This window comes from Nelumbo lutea, chromosome 6 (assembly GCF_056320005.1).
Source record: "Nelumbo lutea isolate HS-2025 chromosome 6, American lotus-T2T, whole genome shotgun sequence".
NCBI classification, from domain to species: Eukaryota; Viridiplantae; Streptophyta; class Magnoliopsida; order Proteales; family Nelumbonaceae; genus Nelumbo; species Nelumbo lutea.
Window position 1 is genome coordinate 21,934,454 of NC_142689.1, and position 15,176 is coordinate 21,949,629.

The window sequence follows — 15,176 nt, forward strand, 5'->3', positions numbered from 1 at the left end:
CATAGGGGTAAAATGGGTATTTAATTTTTTCCATCCATATTTAACGGTTAAGGATACACTTAATCAATGGTTAGAAACTGTAAGGATACACTTAATCAATTTTCAAACAGTAAACTACACTTAATCAATTACCTAAACTATAACGATAATTTAAGAAATTTACCTTACAAGATATAATGAATTTCAGAGTAAGACCCGTTTCAGGCCAGGCCTTTAACCAACCCCTGAACATATTTTGAATTTTTTGTAATAGAAATTTATTCATAAACAAGGATAACAGGCTCATACATGACATGAGAACGGGAGACGAGTAGCAAAAGAGCAGAAAAACATCAAACACTTGACATGTAGGCACTGGCTTGATTCATTCATTGCAAGGGCCCTGCTTGGATATGTATTAGTAACTCACCCCCATAATATGGGACAACTACATTCGAAATATGGGGCAAAACATGAGAGATCTGAGAGTACATAACATTAAGATCACAGTTCCCACAAATATTGAAACATTCTCCAGTGAAATTATTCGTTCTCTAAGTGGGTTCAACCTTCTTTTTAAGTCTTGAGTCTTCTTTAATTAAGATCCTTCTGCTTTCGAACTTTTAGCGGTGTTTGGCATCGATGCCGTTGCCCCAAAACATAGTCACATCAGAAAAATGTTGCCCTAAATTTTTTTTTTCTTTTTTTTCTTTTTTTTTTTAATGTTGCTCCAGACCATGCCTTGGAAATCGAGAAGGCATGGTTTGAGGCAACATCAAATTTCGCATTTTCTCATTTTTGGAATCATTGTTGCCAATGGTACAATGATGTGGCACCAATGTGTGACATTATCTGAAGTGCTGGATAATGTAGACCAATGATGAAAACAATTATATAGAACTGGTACCAAACAAAACCAGTATTGTTTCCCCATAAAACATCCTATGTTTATGTGACGTCATGGATGCCAAACAAAAAAGAAGGTCCCTCATCCATACAACACCATTTTCTCAGAAAATGACTCTGAAGCAATGACATCAGTGCCAAGCACCTACTGTATTAGTTAATACATGGGCTTTATAAATTGCCAATACTTTGACCATGTTTGTAATAGCATAGAAACGTGTATGATGTCACAAAGACATGATACTGGAAAGGCTTTGACTGACCATGTTTATCACCAATTTTATGATGCCTGCTGATTGCTTATAAATTTATCCAGTATCATGTCTTTTCGGCAACTTGCACGAATATAGCATAACCAATAGATTCCAACTTCAAGTTTAGAACTATTACTGCATCTAAACAAAGCAACCAATTGCACACTTTTTTGTCTATCCCCCCCCCCGTAAGCCTCAAAGTTAAATCTTAATTGGACTATTATTATTTTTTGCCAAAATATCACGAGGCTAGTCGGCGAAGCCCCGTGCAGCACTTGATTGGGTCAAGTAAGTCTATAAAAGCAAGCAATAAAACACAAAAGGCAACAAATATGATACATGAATTAGTAAAAAGACATTTTATATTGCAATAGATGGCAAGCACAAGCACACAAGTTTGTCTCAAGGGGACCTCATACTTACCATTTATATAGTCTTGAAACCACTCAACTACCTACCTCTCTTCAAAGAGTAATTTAAGCTTTTGGTGCTCTGATAAAATATTACATCAAAATATTGAAAAATCATACTGCCTAATTACATTATTGCCAAGGGCATCCCCCCATACAAAATACATGCATACCATGTTCTCTGGGTAGAATTGTCTCTTCAGCTCCCACTTGAAGTCAGTCCATGTATGAATGGCACACATACCACATTCCATGTCAACACATCTTCTGCGCCACCACAATATAGCGACATTAATCAAATACATGGTAGTTGTACGTACCTAAGTTGTTTCATCATTCACATTAGTTGCGGCAAAGTATTGCTCCATTTGCCACAGGAAGTTGTTAAGCTCCTATGCATTGCATACACCAGAATAGGGAGTTGTTTCCCTAATCTTTAGGTGGGAAGGAATGTGCACAAAAGAGGTGTTAGCTGGATTGGTAATGGCCCTCTTCAAGATTGTACACTCGATCTTGAGTTCATCCAATTGAGCTTGGACGTTGGAGGAGGAACACGTGGCTGACTTCATGGCTGCCCACTCCGCTTTCATTTCGTTTAACTGGGCCTGAATGGCCATTGGGGAGGACATGGCTCTCCTCCATGTTGCCCACTCATTTCTCATTTCATCGAGTTGGGCCTAGAAGTTGTTTAGGTTGTCTTGAATGTTGAAATGGGACAAGCCACCTTCTTGTTGGCATGCGGTGCTGCAAACATCCTTGAGTGTTCAATTGAGCATGTCATGGACCCCATCGACATTACCACTCATGCGGCCTTCCACCTCTATCACCGCACTCTCGATGGCTTCAACAAATCGATGGAGCTCATCTACTCGGTCACACATCTCGCCCATAGTGGCTTCACAACATAGCACCTGTAGGTCGATAACGAAATGCTTGTTCGTGGATTTTTTACACTTGCTTGCCTTTGATGTACGGGTCTTCAGTGCTTTGACCTTGATTGTGTCATCGACAGTTTCATCGTCAGTCTCATGGGATGGGGAGAGTCCATGTTCAATCTCCTCCATGATGTCCCTGTTGTGCTTCATGGTGTCGCTCGCATCGCGGGTCAAATGGATAGAAATGAGCTCCTACTTTGATATCAATTGTCACGGGGTTAGTCAGTGAAGCCCTTTGCGGCACTCATTTGGGTCGAATAAGCCTATGAAATCAAACAATAACACACAAAAGACAACAAAGATTGCACACAAATTAGTAAAAAGGCACTTTATATTGCAAGATGGCAATCACAAGAACACAAGTTTATGTCAAGAGGATCCCATGCTTAACCTTTACATGGTCTTGGCACTACTTAATTGCCTACCTCCCCTCAAAGAATAGCTTAAGACTTTGATGTTTTGACAAAAGATTACATCAAAATATTGAAAAATCATATTGCCTAATTACAATATTGATAGGGGCACCCCCATACAAAATACATGCATAACTCCACCCAATACACACTTTATGGCACTATGATGACATGTCACGCAAATGGTAAAGGCACTGTGATGACATGTCACGAAAATGGTAAAGGCACTTAATTTCATTCAAAATACTCAGTGAGTATAATGAAAAGTAGGCAAGTGCCAGAGAAAGGAAGGCAATTGCCCAAATTCACCCATCCCATGATAATGATGGGACTTGGGAGGAGTGGTAATTGCACTGTAATAAATTTTGTTGTTTCCATTTTTCCATATGTACCAAAGATTATTTATTCCTTTCTTTGTTTGAAGAAGAAAACAGTGAAAGAAACTTTAAAGAGCCTGATTTGGTGAAATCACAGGGAGAAAACACTATGAACGGGGAAAGCTCCCACTAAGCAAGCTCTAGAGGTTGTTCCCAAGAAAGTCGTTTCGATATTTAGGCCAAATGGAAAAACGGTGTGTTCAGCATTGTCACTTCTTCCGTGATGTAACAATGAATACTATTATTAATCACAGACCTTCCTCCAACGGATTCATATCTGCGCCTCACAAATGCCCCATAGTATATCCTGCTCGTGAACTTGTAATAGTACAAGTATAAAAACTTTTGATGATAATGGTGCAAACTATTTACACTTAGGTAAATTTCGAGAGTTAAAATCAGTCCCCCACAATGTCCCATAACACATCCCCACCATGTATTGGGAACATCTCCTGATGATGATATCATCATTTCTGGTATCATCAATGGGAGATGTTCTCAATATAAGAGTTTAAATCAACCCCCTACAACGTCCCACAGCACATCATCGCCGTGTATTGGAAACATCTCCAAATGATGACATCATCATTTTTTATATTATCATTGGGAGATGTTCTCAGTACATGGTGGGGATGTGTTGTGGGACATTATGGAGGGGCAATCTTGTGGGGGATGATTTGATGTCAAATTTCAAACAACAGGCAATTGAACCAGAAATTGGCACACAATTTATTCAACGAAATGCTAATATGACCCCTTATGAACCAGAAATGCTAATATGTAAATTTCAAAGGCAATTGAACCAGAAATTGACACACAATTTATTCAACGAAATGCTAATATGACCCCCTATGAACCAGAAATGCTAATATGTAAATTTCAAAGGCAATTGAACCAGAAATTGGCACACAATTCTCTCTAGACAAATATTTATTACTACACTAACAACTTGGGCCTAAACATTACTACACTAACTCAAAACTTTCCATATCCAAGCTTTGCTAGAATAGGTAGATAAATCCATTCCATTTTTTGAATCTAAGACCCGCTATTAATATGGCCACAGAATTTCTTCCATGCCACTAAGGTGATAATTTTTTTTTCTCTCACTTTTTCCCCAAAGAGTAAACCTTTTCTTTTCAACTTTCAATGCTCTCATGTGAGTTCTTTAGAAATTTAAATAAACCTTATAAGAAATTGAGGAACCGTGTCAACTGTGGACTTAAGTGTTATTCTACCCATCATTAAGAGCGAATTCTATCTCAGTTCAATAGTTTACTATGAATTCTTTCTTCAACAACTATCTGAAAGTCTTTTTACTTAAGTGTCAAGGGACCGGTTTTGGATTAGACCCCCGTCTAGTCCAAAATCAATTTGGATGGATTGAACGGACCAAAAAGGACATAGTGGATTGGACCAATCTGGTCCAAAATATTTATTAGATTGGACTGGGCCTGGTCTGTCCATAATAAACTTATATTAGATTTGATTGGATTAAGCCAATATCCGGTCCATTGATATAAGATAATTATATAGGTGTAATGGACCGGGTTTGGGTTGAAACCAATCGAAACTAAAATGAATTTGAACAAATTGGACCGGTCCAAAATGGTCCAAATTATTCATTGGGTTGGACCTGGTCCATTTGTAATGGACACACATTGGACTGGATCGGGTTGGACCAAATCCAGTCCAATTGACACCCCTAGCTCCTAGATAGATTTCCATTTTTTGAGTCTTAAGCTCAGTTTGGAAGGAGTACAAATACAAATATGTAGAGTACAAAACCTTACATTTTGTATGTATTTGTACTCCTTCCAAACTGAAATTTGAGAAATTTAGTGAGATTTTTTTGAGCTTTGTAGCAAGGAAGATTAAAAAGACTGGGGTGCTTACCCAATGATTTGACAAATTTGGTGATGATTTGGGTGATTGTTAACACAATAGTGATGGTATGTTGCTTTGTACTCTTTGGAAGGAGTACAAATACAAACTTGTAGAGTGCTCACCCAATTATATTTTGTATGTATTTGTACTGTACAAATTTGTTTTGTATTCTTTCTAAGCTAAGCCTTAGCAAAAATGGAAGGATCATATGCAAATTGTAACACCAGAGTCTGTGGGCCATGCCTAGGGGTCTTACATCGAAAATTACTTTTTTGTCCTCAAAAGTAGTGATAAATTGTCTTGGTAGTGCCTTCAGAACAGTGGACAAAAATGCAAAGAGAGAGGGCTCTCAATGGGTTTGAAGCTTTAATTTGGTTGGAGATCCATTTATGAGTATTTGGCAAGAAACCTTTGCACTCCATTACCCAATTTACCCACTCCTTAATCATAATACAATTGTTTTTACTTTTTAGGACTATGGCAATAAGTTCCCATTTATTCTATTCATCATTCACCTTGAAGGAGGATTAATGCTCCCAAGATAAAAGCTTAATCTTATTGACAAAAAATCATCAAGAATCTTTGCATTTATTTTATAAATTACATTACACAGACATATTCATCTAAACTTATCCTGAGAGAGGCTCTCACTGATCCAGAAATATTCTCTAGTCATTTTCTCATAAATGATAGAATGCCTTGATAACCTTCTCAATGTTATCCCTAAACATTGGCCAGAGTGTTTTTTTTTTTTTTTTAAAGATCATCAAATTAAGGCATCGGGATCAGTGGGGGAAGGAAGGAGACTATATTATTTTGACTAATAGGTGAGTTGGTTGTGACTATCTGTTTGGGCCGGTTGGTGTAGGAGAGACAAAGGTGCCCTCGTTGGATAATTATCTTAGCTTACAAATGGTACCCATATATAGCCGATGATCGACATCCTAACAAATGGCCAATAGACACTTTATCCAAAATATATAAGATATGATGAAAACATTCAATTCTATATATACTTCTTATTATAACTGGGAAATTAAATTAACATCTAGCTAGATATCATGCTCGAGTACAGAACATATATATATATATATATATATATATATATATATATATATTTTTTAATTTGTGATGATCTGAATTATCATGTGGATCAATGAACAGGCATCTCCTGAAGCTGAGGCATCATTTCAGGTGTAATAGTTTTGTTGGTCTGATCACATGGGACATGGGAGGGAAGAGCTGATGGAGAGATGATGATGATGACTTTTCCTCTGGCTCTACCAGTTTCAAGGTATCGGAAAGCTTCGATCACATCAGTGAAACGATAAGGACCAGTTGGGTCGAGCACGGCCTTGAGCTTCCCGCTCTCTAGATATGGCCTAAGGCTCTCTAGATTCTTCCCGCAAACAGTCAAGCTCGAATATACTGCTCTGGGGTGTGATGGAGGCCATGTTATATCCACAATCGGTGCTCCATCCTTCGCCACAACGAAGGAATTCTTAGTGTCTCCTGAAGACGAAGAGAGCAGTAGAAAACCCATTTACTTAAATCGATCATAAACAAGTCTGAAGAAAAATAAAAGATTTAGTAATTAAGCGAAATCGATCATACCAATGGTGTCGTAAAGGAAATCATATTTTTCCTGAATTTCTTCATATTTGGTCTTTGTGTAGTCGATGACCATGTCAGCGCCCAGGCTCTTGACGAACTCCACCTTTGGGGCGCTGCACGACGCTACCACCCGAGAAGCGCCATAGACGTGCTTGGCCAGCTGAACAGCCAAGGTTCCAACTCCGCCGGCTCCACCAACTATGAAAATGGACTGTCCCTCCTTGAAACCAGCGGTTATGAATCCTTCGATTGCAGTCTGAACTGCTAATGGTAAGCTGGCTGCCTCCTCGAAGGAAAGGTTTGAGGGCTTCAGTGCAACCAAGGTCTCTTCCACGGCAACATACTCCGCCAACGTTCCGAGCTGCTTCAACTTCCCTTCAGCATTGAAATCCTGGATGTTTCCATAAACCTCATCACCAATACTAAATTTCGTGACACCTTCGCCCTTGCCGACCACCACTCCGGCCATGTCACAGCCGGGAACAACCTGCAACAACATGCTAAATCATCGTTATTAGTCGGATATAACAATGTTTTTTAGATTATTCATTGACCAAGCAGCAATGACATCATCAAATCGGAGAGTACTCCATTATTCGCCTACTTATATGTATGTTGGACCATGGATATGGGGATCCTCACCAGACCATTGAATATTCAAAATTTACAGTATTTGATGCAACTCTCTCTCTCTCTCTCTCTCTCTCTCCACACATTCTGGTGTTTCCTCACTTACAGGGAAGCCTGAAGGGAAGATGGGTCGTTGGCGTCTCTTGAAATCGATTGGATTCAAAGCAGCAGCACGAACTTGAACAAGTAATTGGTTAGGCTGAAGAATAGGAAGCGGGAAGTCCCCTAGCTTGAGAACTTCCTTGGGACCATACTCTTCAAATAACCACGCTTTCTGCATCTTCTTCTTCTGATTTCGATTTCACCAAATGCTCTAACACTTTCGTCTTTATATAGACGCCAAACTTTCTACTACCAGATTATTTTTTTTCCCTTTTTGCTGCAACGGTAAATAATGTTCATGGTGAATAAAATTACGCGGAGAAACGCATGCATGCAGATGAGGGTACCCAGAAATTTAAAACCAAAAATAGATGAGAGAGAGAGAGAGAGAGATTTCATTGGATCCTGATTAATACATACTCATGATGTGAATATAGGTGTTAGTTGAGAGACGAAAGCTATTGTCAACTAATAATCTCTCTAGCTACATATACTTCTTTCCTTCTTGATGAGAATTATTACATCCCAGTGATTGGAAATTAAAAATCAATCAAGCTCTTGGTTTCTGATCAATGAGATGGAGGGAGTACTGATATCTGCATGACATTAACACGTACAGGATATGTGGGTAATAGTTCAGGGCTTGGACATCCACGTGATGGGTTTTGCTAAGAATTCTAAAAATTCCAAGAAACCTCTTCTATCAGCTTTTTCTTTCTTGATGGGCAGTTCCTACTACCGATTCTTAAGAACTAGTTTGTTTTGCAATGCCATTTCATCTGCAAATGAATTGAACACAATTTTTTGCTTTTAATAATATTACTTCTTTTTATTGGTTGAATTGTAAATGAAGTAGAACAAAACTTAGAGCAAAGTAAAAGCCGAAGCTAAAGTGAACTGCTAGAATTTGCATTTTTTTTTCTGATTTGTATTTGTTGTATTTAATGCAAATGAACAATAAATAAAAGTAGCCTAAATTTCTTTACTTAGGCTTCCAGCTTTACTCATCCATATGACGGTATGGTTAGATGTTCTTCTTCGTTCAGTAATCTTATTGCAATTTAGTGGATGTTGGTGAGACAGAGAAGACTTAACAAATAAAGAGTTTGATTGCCATAAACGAAAATCCGGTTGTTGTCCGATATGTGACTGATCTTGCACACAGTACTTCACATCTGCTGCGGCTGTGATTGTAGCACATGTGAACTCACCCTTGTAATGCTTCAATAATTGAAATTCAATTCCACAAGAAAAAATCAACAAGATTTATCAGATATGAAAAAGTTATTGGACACAGTCACGTGGATGATCTTTTCACGGTTGGTGGGATTTAAGGTGTCCAACTTTGGGCTACCCAATGAGCAAAGAGACTTGGAGACATGTCTAGTTAGAGTATGCCAAACTTTGGATATTTATCTCGGAGTTTTTTGCACTTAATAGTTATTGATGTAATCACGTACCAATTTTTTTATTTTTTGGCTAATTACCTTCTTATTTGACCTCTCCTGGAGCTCCTAGTGGTGAATATCTAGGGGAGAGCTATGCCGAGCTCCATGATGGCTAATTGTCTGGGAATAGCTATGCCGAATTGTCGGAGCTATGCCAAGCTGGAGAGAGCTATTCCGATCTCCCTGATGGCTAACTGTCTGGGGGAGAACTATGCCGAACTGCCCAAGCTATGCCGAGTTGGGGAGAGCTATTCCAAACTCCCTGATGGCTAACAGTGTGGGAGAGAGTTATGCCGAACTGCCCGAGCTAGGCCGAGCTGGGGAGAGCTATGCCAAGCTCCCTAATGGCTAACTGTCTGGGGGAGAGCTATGTTGAGCTCCCTAGTGGTGAGCTACCTTGGTGGACTCATCAGTTGACATGCTCCTAGGCAGCTTGTAACTCAGAGGATGGTGGAGCTCCCTGATGTAGCGCAACCCGACTGCCCTCTGCGTGAGGTGATATCCTCTCCCTTGTAGGCAGCGGGAGCTAAGGGACCTGCGAGAACTTCATCTTTTCCTCCTCTTTGTAGGCGACGGGAGCTGAGGAACCTGCTAGAACTACATTTTTCCTCCTTTTTATAGGCAACGGGAGCTTGAAGAACCTGTGAGAACTGAACCAAGGGGCCCGGTGGTATTTACCCGACGGGGACTCTCCGATGCCTAAGTTAGCATTCTGATTGTAGAGAGCTTGAAGATGATATTAGGGGAATGAGAGAGCCAGAGAGCAGGGATAGTCGGGTTGAAGCCAATCCTAACCCAACCCTAAGTTCTAAACCCCCACTCTAACCCAAACCCAACCTGACTAACCCTAACCCTAACTAAATTCTTTCAACCCTAACTCAACCAAACCCAACCCAAAGTCAATTTCAGGTTGGGTTTGATTCAGGTTGGGCCCAACCCAACCTTCTTCCCATCCCTTAAAACCTTGTAATATTTCTTGATTTTAGATCCTAATTCAACTCTCACTACATATATTAATCCTATGTTTCATTAGTATTTGTTTGTTGATGTTTTTTTTTTTGTTCTTTTGGTACAAAATTGAGAAAAACAAATATCAGAAATGACTATAGTTTATTATGAGTTATGACTTATGATAGATCTTTCTTAGGCGGCAAACAACATAGAGGAGATAAAGAATAAATTTTTCAAAAAACAAAAATTAATGTTATTAAGGTTTAGTCTTTTTAATTAGAATTAAATGAAGTGATTATCTTAAAAGAAATACATGATACTATATGGTGGGGGCTATACAAATATCATGCATCTAAACAAGTCAATGCATGATATATATTACATATAACATATATTTATATATGACATGTACTATAGAGTCGGATTCGGGTTCGGGTTCATGAATTTCAACCCTAACCCTAACCCGAACATCAACCCAACTTTTTCGGGTTGGGTTCAGGCCAACCCAGCCCAAGTTGCAGCCTTATGACTCACCCCTTCGGGGTTGATCTTTCTCTTGAGACTGATACAAAAGTAGGGTCAAAAGGCTTGTGGTCGAACTACAAGTCGGATTCTTCGTCATTTCCATTCGGGGTTAGAAAGTCCAAGTTGTTGATGGATTGCTACGACATGTCGGTTATTGATCCTCCTCATGGGATTTGTAGCGCCAGAGGGAGAGGTCGAAGAGGTAGAGGTAGAAGGATTTAATGTTTGCTAGCGAATTTTTGCTTTGTCATTGTTCAGGGTAGGGGTGGGTTCGAGCTAAGCCTAGCTGAATACTTAGCTATTCGAGCTCAGCTCGCTGAAACAGTGTTAAGCTCGTACTCGATTCGAGCTAGATATTTGAACTTGAGCTCGGCTCAGTTCAACATTCGCAAGTTTGAGTTTGGCTTGGCTCGAGCTCGATTGCAACCCATTTTTTTAAAATAAAAATATAGATATAAAAATATTTTTTATTTTACATACAAAAAATGAAGAATTATAAAAATCAGTTATTATTAAAAATATAAAAAGTAAAAAATATATACATATAAATGTTTTTATTTTACATTCAGAAACACAAGAATTATAAAAAGTATTTACCATTATACATAAAAGATAAAAATATTATATATAAAATATTATTATATAATAAAAATTAATATATATATATATATATATTCATATATTTATACGTATGTATATATGTATGTATGTATGTATGTATGTATAATAAAAAATTATTTATTTATTATACTAGGCTCACGAGTTGAGCTTCATTGGGCTCTAGCTCGGCTCGATTAGTAAACGAGCCTATATATTAGGTTCGAGGTTGGTTTAAACCAAGTCGAGCTCAAATAGCTAGTGAGAAGGTTGGCTCGTGGCCACCCCTAGTTTAGGGGGTGTTTTTGGGCCTCTGTAGGTAGGTTAGTTGAGGTGTTGTTTGTGGGAGGTCTTGTTCGTGCATTATAAGGCCCATTCGTTTGTTATGGCTTGTGGGATCTGTTTTGCCCTTGTTTTTTTTATTCTTTTTGTATATGTCTTGTATACTTTGTTTTCTTTTTAATAAATTTACCATATCTTATTTAAAAAAAGGATAAATTACAAAGACCACCTTACTTTGTTTTGCAACAAAGACCCCCTTCGGTTAGCTTTCCCTTGAAATCCACCTTGCAATATTTTTTAATCCCCATATTATCTTTGTAATAACTATTGGGAGAAAAATATTATTCATCTTCCCTGACCTCACAGTACACGAAAAGCGGCGGTAGCTGTTGCAGCGATGGCAGACTTTCGAAATCCTCCCTCTCTCTCCTCTTTGATCTCTCTTCTTCCCCTTCCCCTTTCTCTCCTCCCCTTTATTCTTCACAATTTCCTCTGTTTTCCATTCTTTGCAGGTGAATGATCTGAACCAGATGGATAGCGTTGTTGTGATTGTCAATTGTATCATATCTGTGATTGGCGCTTCTGAAGAGGAGTCGTATGGAACGGCAGTGAAGCTGTTGGTGAAAAGACGGAATTGACCGATGGCATTGCACCATTCATCTGACCCAGGCGTGCCAGAGTTGAAAATCCAGGCATTTATCGGTTCCTGTCAATTCCTAAGATGGCATTTCTCGGTTCCTGTCAATTCCAAATTAGAAGCTCCATCCAAAAAAGTAAAATATATAAAGGGAAGAATTACATATCATAGTTCACAACCTTCTAGAGCCTAATACCAAATAGACAAAAAAACCTCCTAGCGCCAAGGACAAAGGATCAAAGCAACGACATTCAACTATTCGATAATAATCGAATTGAATCTGGATAGTTTGATATTCAGTCAAATTCGAATAACATTTTTTTATCGATTAAATTATCGGATCGAATTCGGATATGTATTGATCCAAATGATTATTTATATATAATATAAAGATTAAAAAAAATAAAAAATAACTAATGACTTAATGAATAATGAGTTCGAAAATCTTAAAATCAAACTCTTTCATTCGAACGAACTTGAACCTCCTTACCACCTCTCTCTCATCTTCTCAAAACCCTAAAGTAAAAGTGTAAAACCCTAACCATTGTTGGTTCATCACCATTCATTGCCCTTCATCGCCATCGTCACTCATCCCGTCACCTCTATCTCTCTTTTCTCAATCTCAATCCCAGTGATTATGAGACGGTGAATTGCCGCTGGGAACTAATCACTATTCACCTTCTTTTCTCAGTCTCAATGACGGTGAGACTGTGAATCATTGCCAGCATCACCTTCTTGTGCTGCAACCCACAATTGCCACCAGGAGCCCATCTTCTTCTTCTCTCAGTCTTAGTGTGAATTGCCAACATCACCTTATTTTCTCAATCTTAGTGTGAATCACTAGCATCACCTTATTGTGTTGCAACCCACGACTGCCGCCGAAAACCCATGCCTACCGTCGTCCCCTACCTCTTTTCCCAAGGTAATTTTTAGATCACAAATTTCTGATAGTGATTTAGATAATGATTTACTGGTTTTTTGGTTTTTGGTTATGATATAGATTCACACTTTCTTTGCAAAATGTATACGGTATCTATTTGAATCGAATTGGATTCGAATTCACATTCGAAAAGTCAATCAGTCGAATTCGAACTCAAAGATTTGATATCTATCGGATATCGAATTGAATTCAAATAACCGTATTCACAATCGGTTTCAAATTCGAATCTAGCCTGATTCGATTGGAATTCGATCCATTTGCAGGCACCTTAGTTTCTCAAAAAAATAACTTTGAAGGAGAAGGTTTGTAGGAACTAGGACTCTTCAAAAAAATCATCAGACCAACCAAACTGGCCCGAACTGATCCGATATGGTTGGTTTTCAAAACTGTTGGGTCGGTTTCAATTCATGAATATTGTCAAATCTAATAAATTAATTTTTTTTTGTAAGTAAACCAGAATTTACACACCGCACATTTCCACTTGCATGCATTTATATAAGCACAAATTTAGTGCAATCAAACAAAGCTTAGAGGAAAGCGAAAAAATGAAGTTCTGGATGCACGGTCTAAACAAGTTTGCAATTATCATAAACCACTGGAGAAGCGATAGAGATTGAAACATTCTAGTTGAGTGGAATAACCGAATAAACCCGATAGAGGATGGATTCTTATGAATTAGTAAGTGATAATTTGATTTAAACCAGAAACTGCAGCCATAGGTATGATCTTTAGAGCTGCAAGGTGATTCCATCGCAGAATTAGCCCAGAACGTAGGAATGGACAGGCATTCCTTCTAGTCTGGAGCAATGGACAGGAACTGATGGCATCTGCACCATTCATAATTTATCTTTTATGAATGGAAGATGAGAAATGGGTTTTCTTCTTCCTTTCATTTTGGAGAGTTGGGAGAGAGAAAGAATGAGAGAAGACAGTAAGGGAAGGGAAAATAAGAGAAGAAAAGGGAAACCAATAGGTTAAATAGGTTTTAAGAGAAAAATGACTCAAAAAAAAGTACAGGAGGTCTTTATCTCAAGGTCATAGTACAAGGGGGTCTTTATCACAGACCCCATAATACAGGGGTGTCTTTATAATTTACCCCAAAAAAAACATCTAACTTCACTAACAAAAATCAGAGTCCATTAGTCATTATGCTTACCTAAGGCAGCAAGGAACCACGAAATCCTAATATTTCGGGCCACCATATCTACTCTGCGTGAAGGAAGTGGATATATTATTCCATTCAATAATAAATTTGATCAATCAAAGCACCAATTTTGATGAATACCATTCGATTGGGTACCTCATTCATGGCACAATTGATTTGCTGTAAGTTTTTCAGGTATCATATCTTTCTGCTATCATGGTCGAACTCATTAATAAAAACAATTTTTAGGAAGATTATAAATAAGTATGCTGAAGTGTGCTTCAGGTCTAATAACAGGTAAGCTGAGCCTAAACTTTCAAGTGCAATAACAAGTACCCTGAATTTTCAAAATTGTATATTCAAGTCTGGCTATTAGCATTGGTTAGTTATATAGAGCATGTGATGTTATATGTTCCTTGAAGCATTTCAAAATCCCAAAACTACTTTTTTTCATTGAGACCATATTACCCTCTCTTTCATTGAGTCTCTAAAAACCCTGATTTTAAAGATTTTCTTCCCTATTTCCATTATCAGACTTGAAGCATCCTAAGAGTCCACTCCAAATTCTTAATAGCAGCTATTAGAGTTGTTCTTGTATAAGGTAATATTGAATGCAGCAGGTAAACTCAACAAGGTGATTTAGTGGAGTCGAATCCCATGATAATAATAAAAAGAGTAAATCTCTTAAAATTACTCTTACTATTCACGAAATTAATCAACTGTACCCTTATTGTTTAGATATTGTCTTATGGTACCCTTAAAGTTTTATGACAATTGACATTGCTGTTAAATGCTAATGGAAGAAAACAAAGTGTCAAATTTATCCTCCACTATTCCTCAAATTTCAACCCTTATTTCACCCTTCCCCTCAACTCTCTCTCCATTCTCAGACCTACCCCTCCGCCTCTGGTCTCTCTCTCATTTCTCTGTTCTCAGACCTACTCTCTGCCTCTGAAATAATTATGACGATCCTTGTGGATCAAGCTGCAATGAATATCGTCTGGGGACTTTAAAGATCAACCTCACACTGCTTTCTAGCACTGATTTGGTGGATTGCCAATAATGATGAAACAGGGGCAACAACCACCAGCGAAGGGCTCCCTCCCTCTCTTTCTCTCTTCCTCCCCTTCGTTCTCTCTCTCCCC

At 38.3% G+C, this 15,176-nt stretch overlaps 1 protein-coding gene across 1 annotated transcript; it reads right to left on the minus strand.

Annotated features, from left to right (window-relative positions):
* Nucleotides 1–6,149: 6,149 nt before the first annotated feature.
* Nucleotides 6,150–7,724, minus strand: LOC148847883 (2-methylene-furan-3-one reductase-like). Its single transcript, XM_088951441.1, has 3 exons — nucleotides 7,512–7,724; nucleotides 6,776–7,262; nucleotides 6,150–6,673 (listed from the first exon to the last, which is right to left on the minus strand). Exons 1-3 carry the CDS (start codon nucleotides 7,683–7,685, stop codon nucleotides 6,315–6,317), a joined length of 1,020 nt encoding a protein of 339 aa, XP_088807567.1. The 5' UTR covers nucleotides 7,686–7,724; the 3' UTR covers nucleotides 6,150–6,314.
* Nucleotides 7,725–15,176: the final 7,452 nt, after the last annotated feature.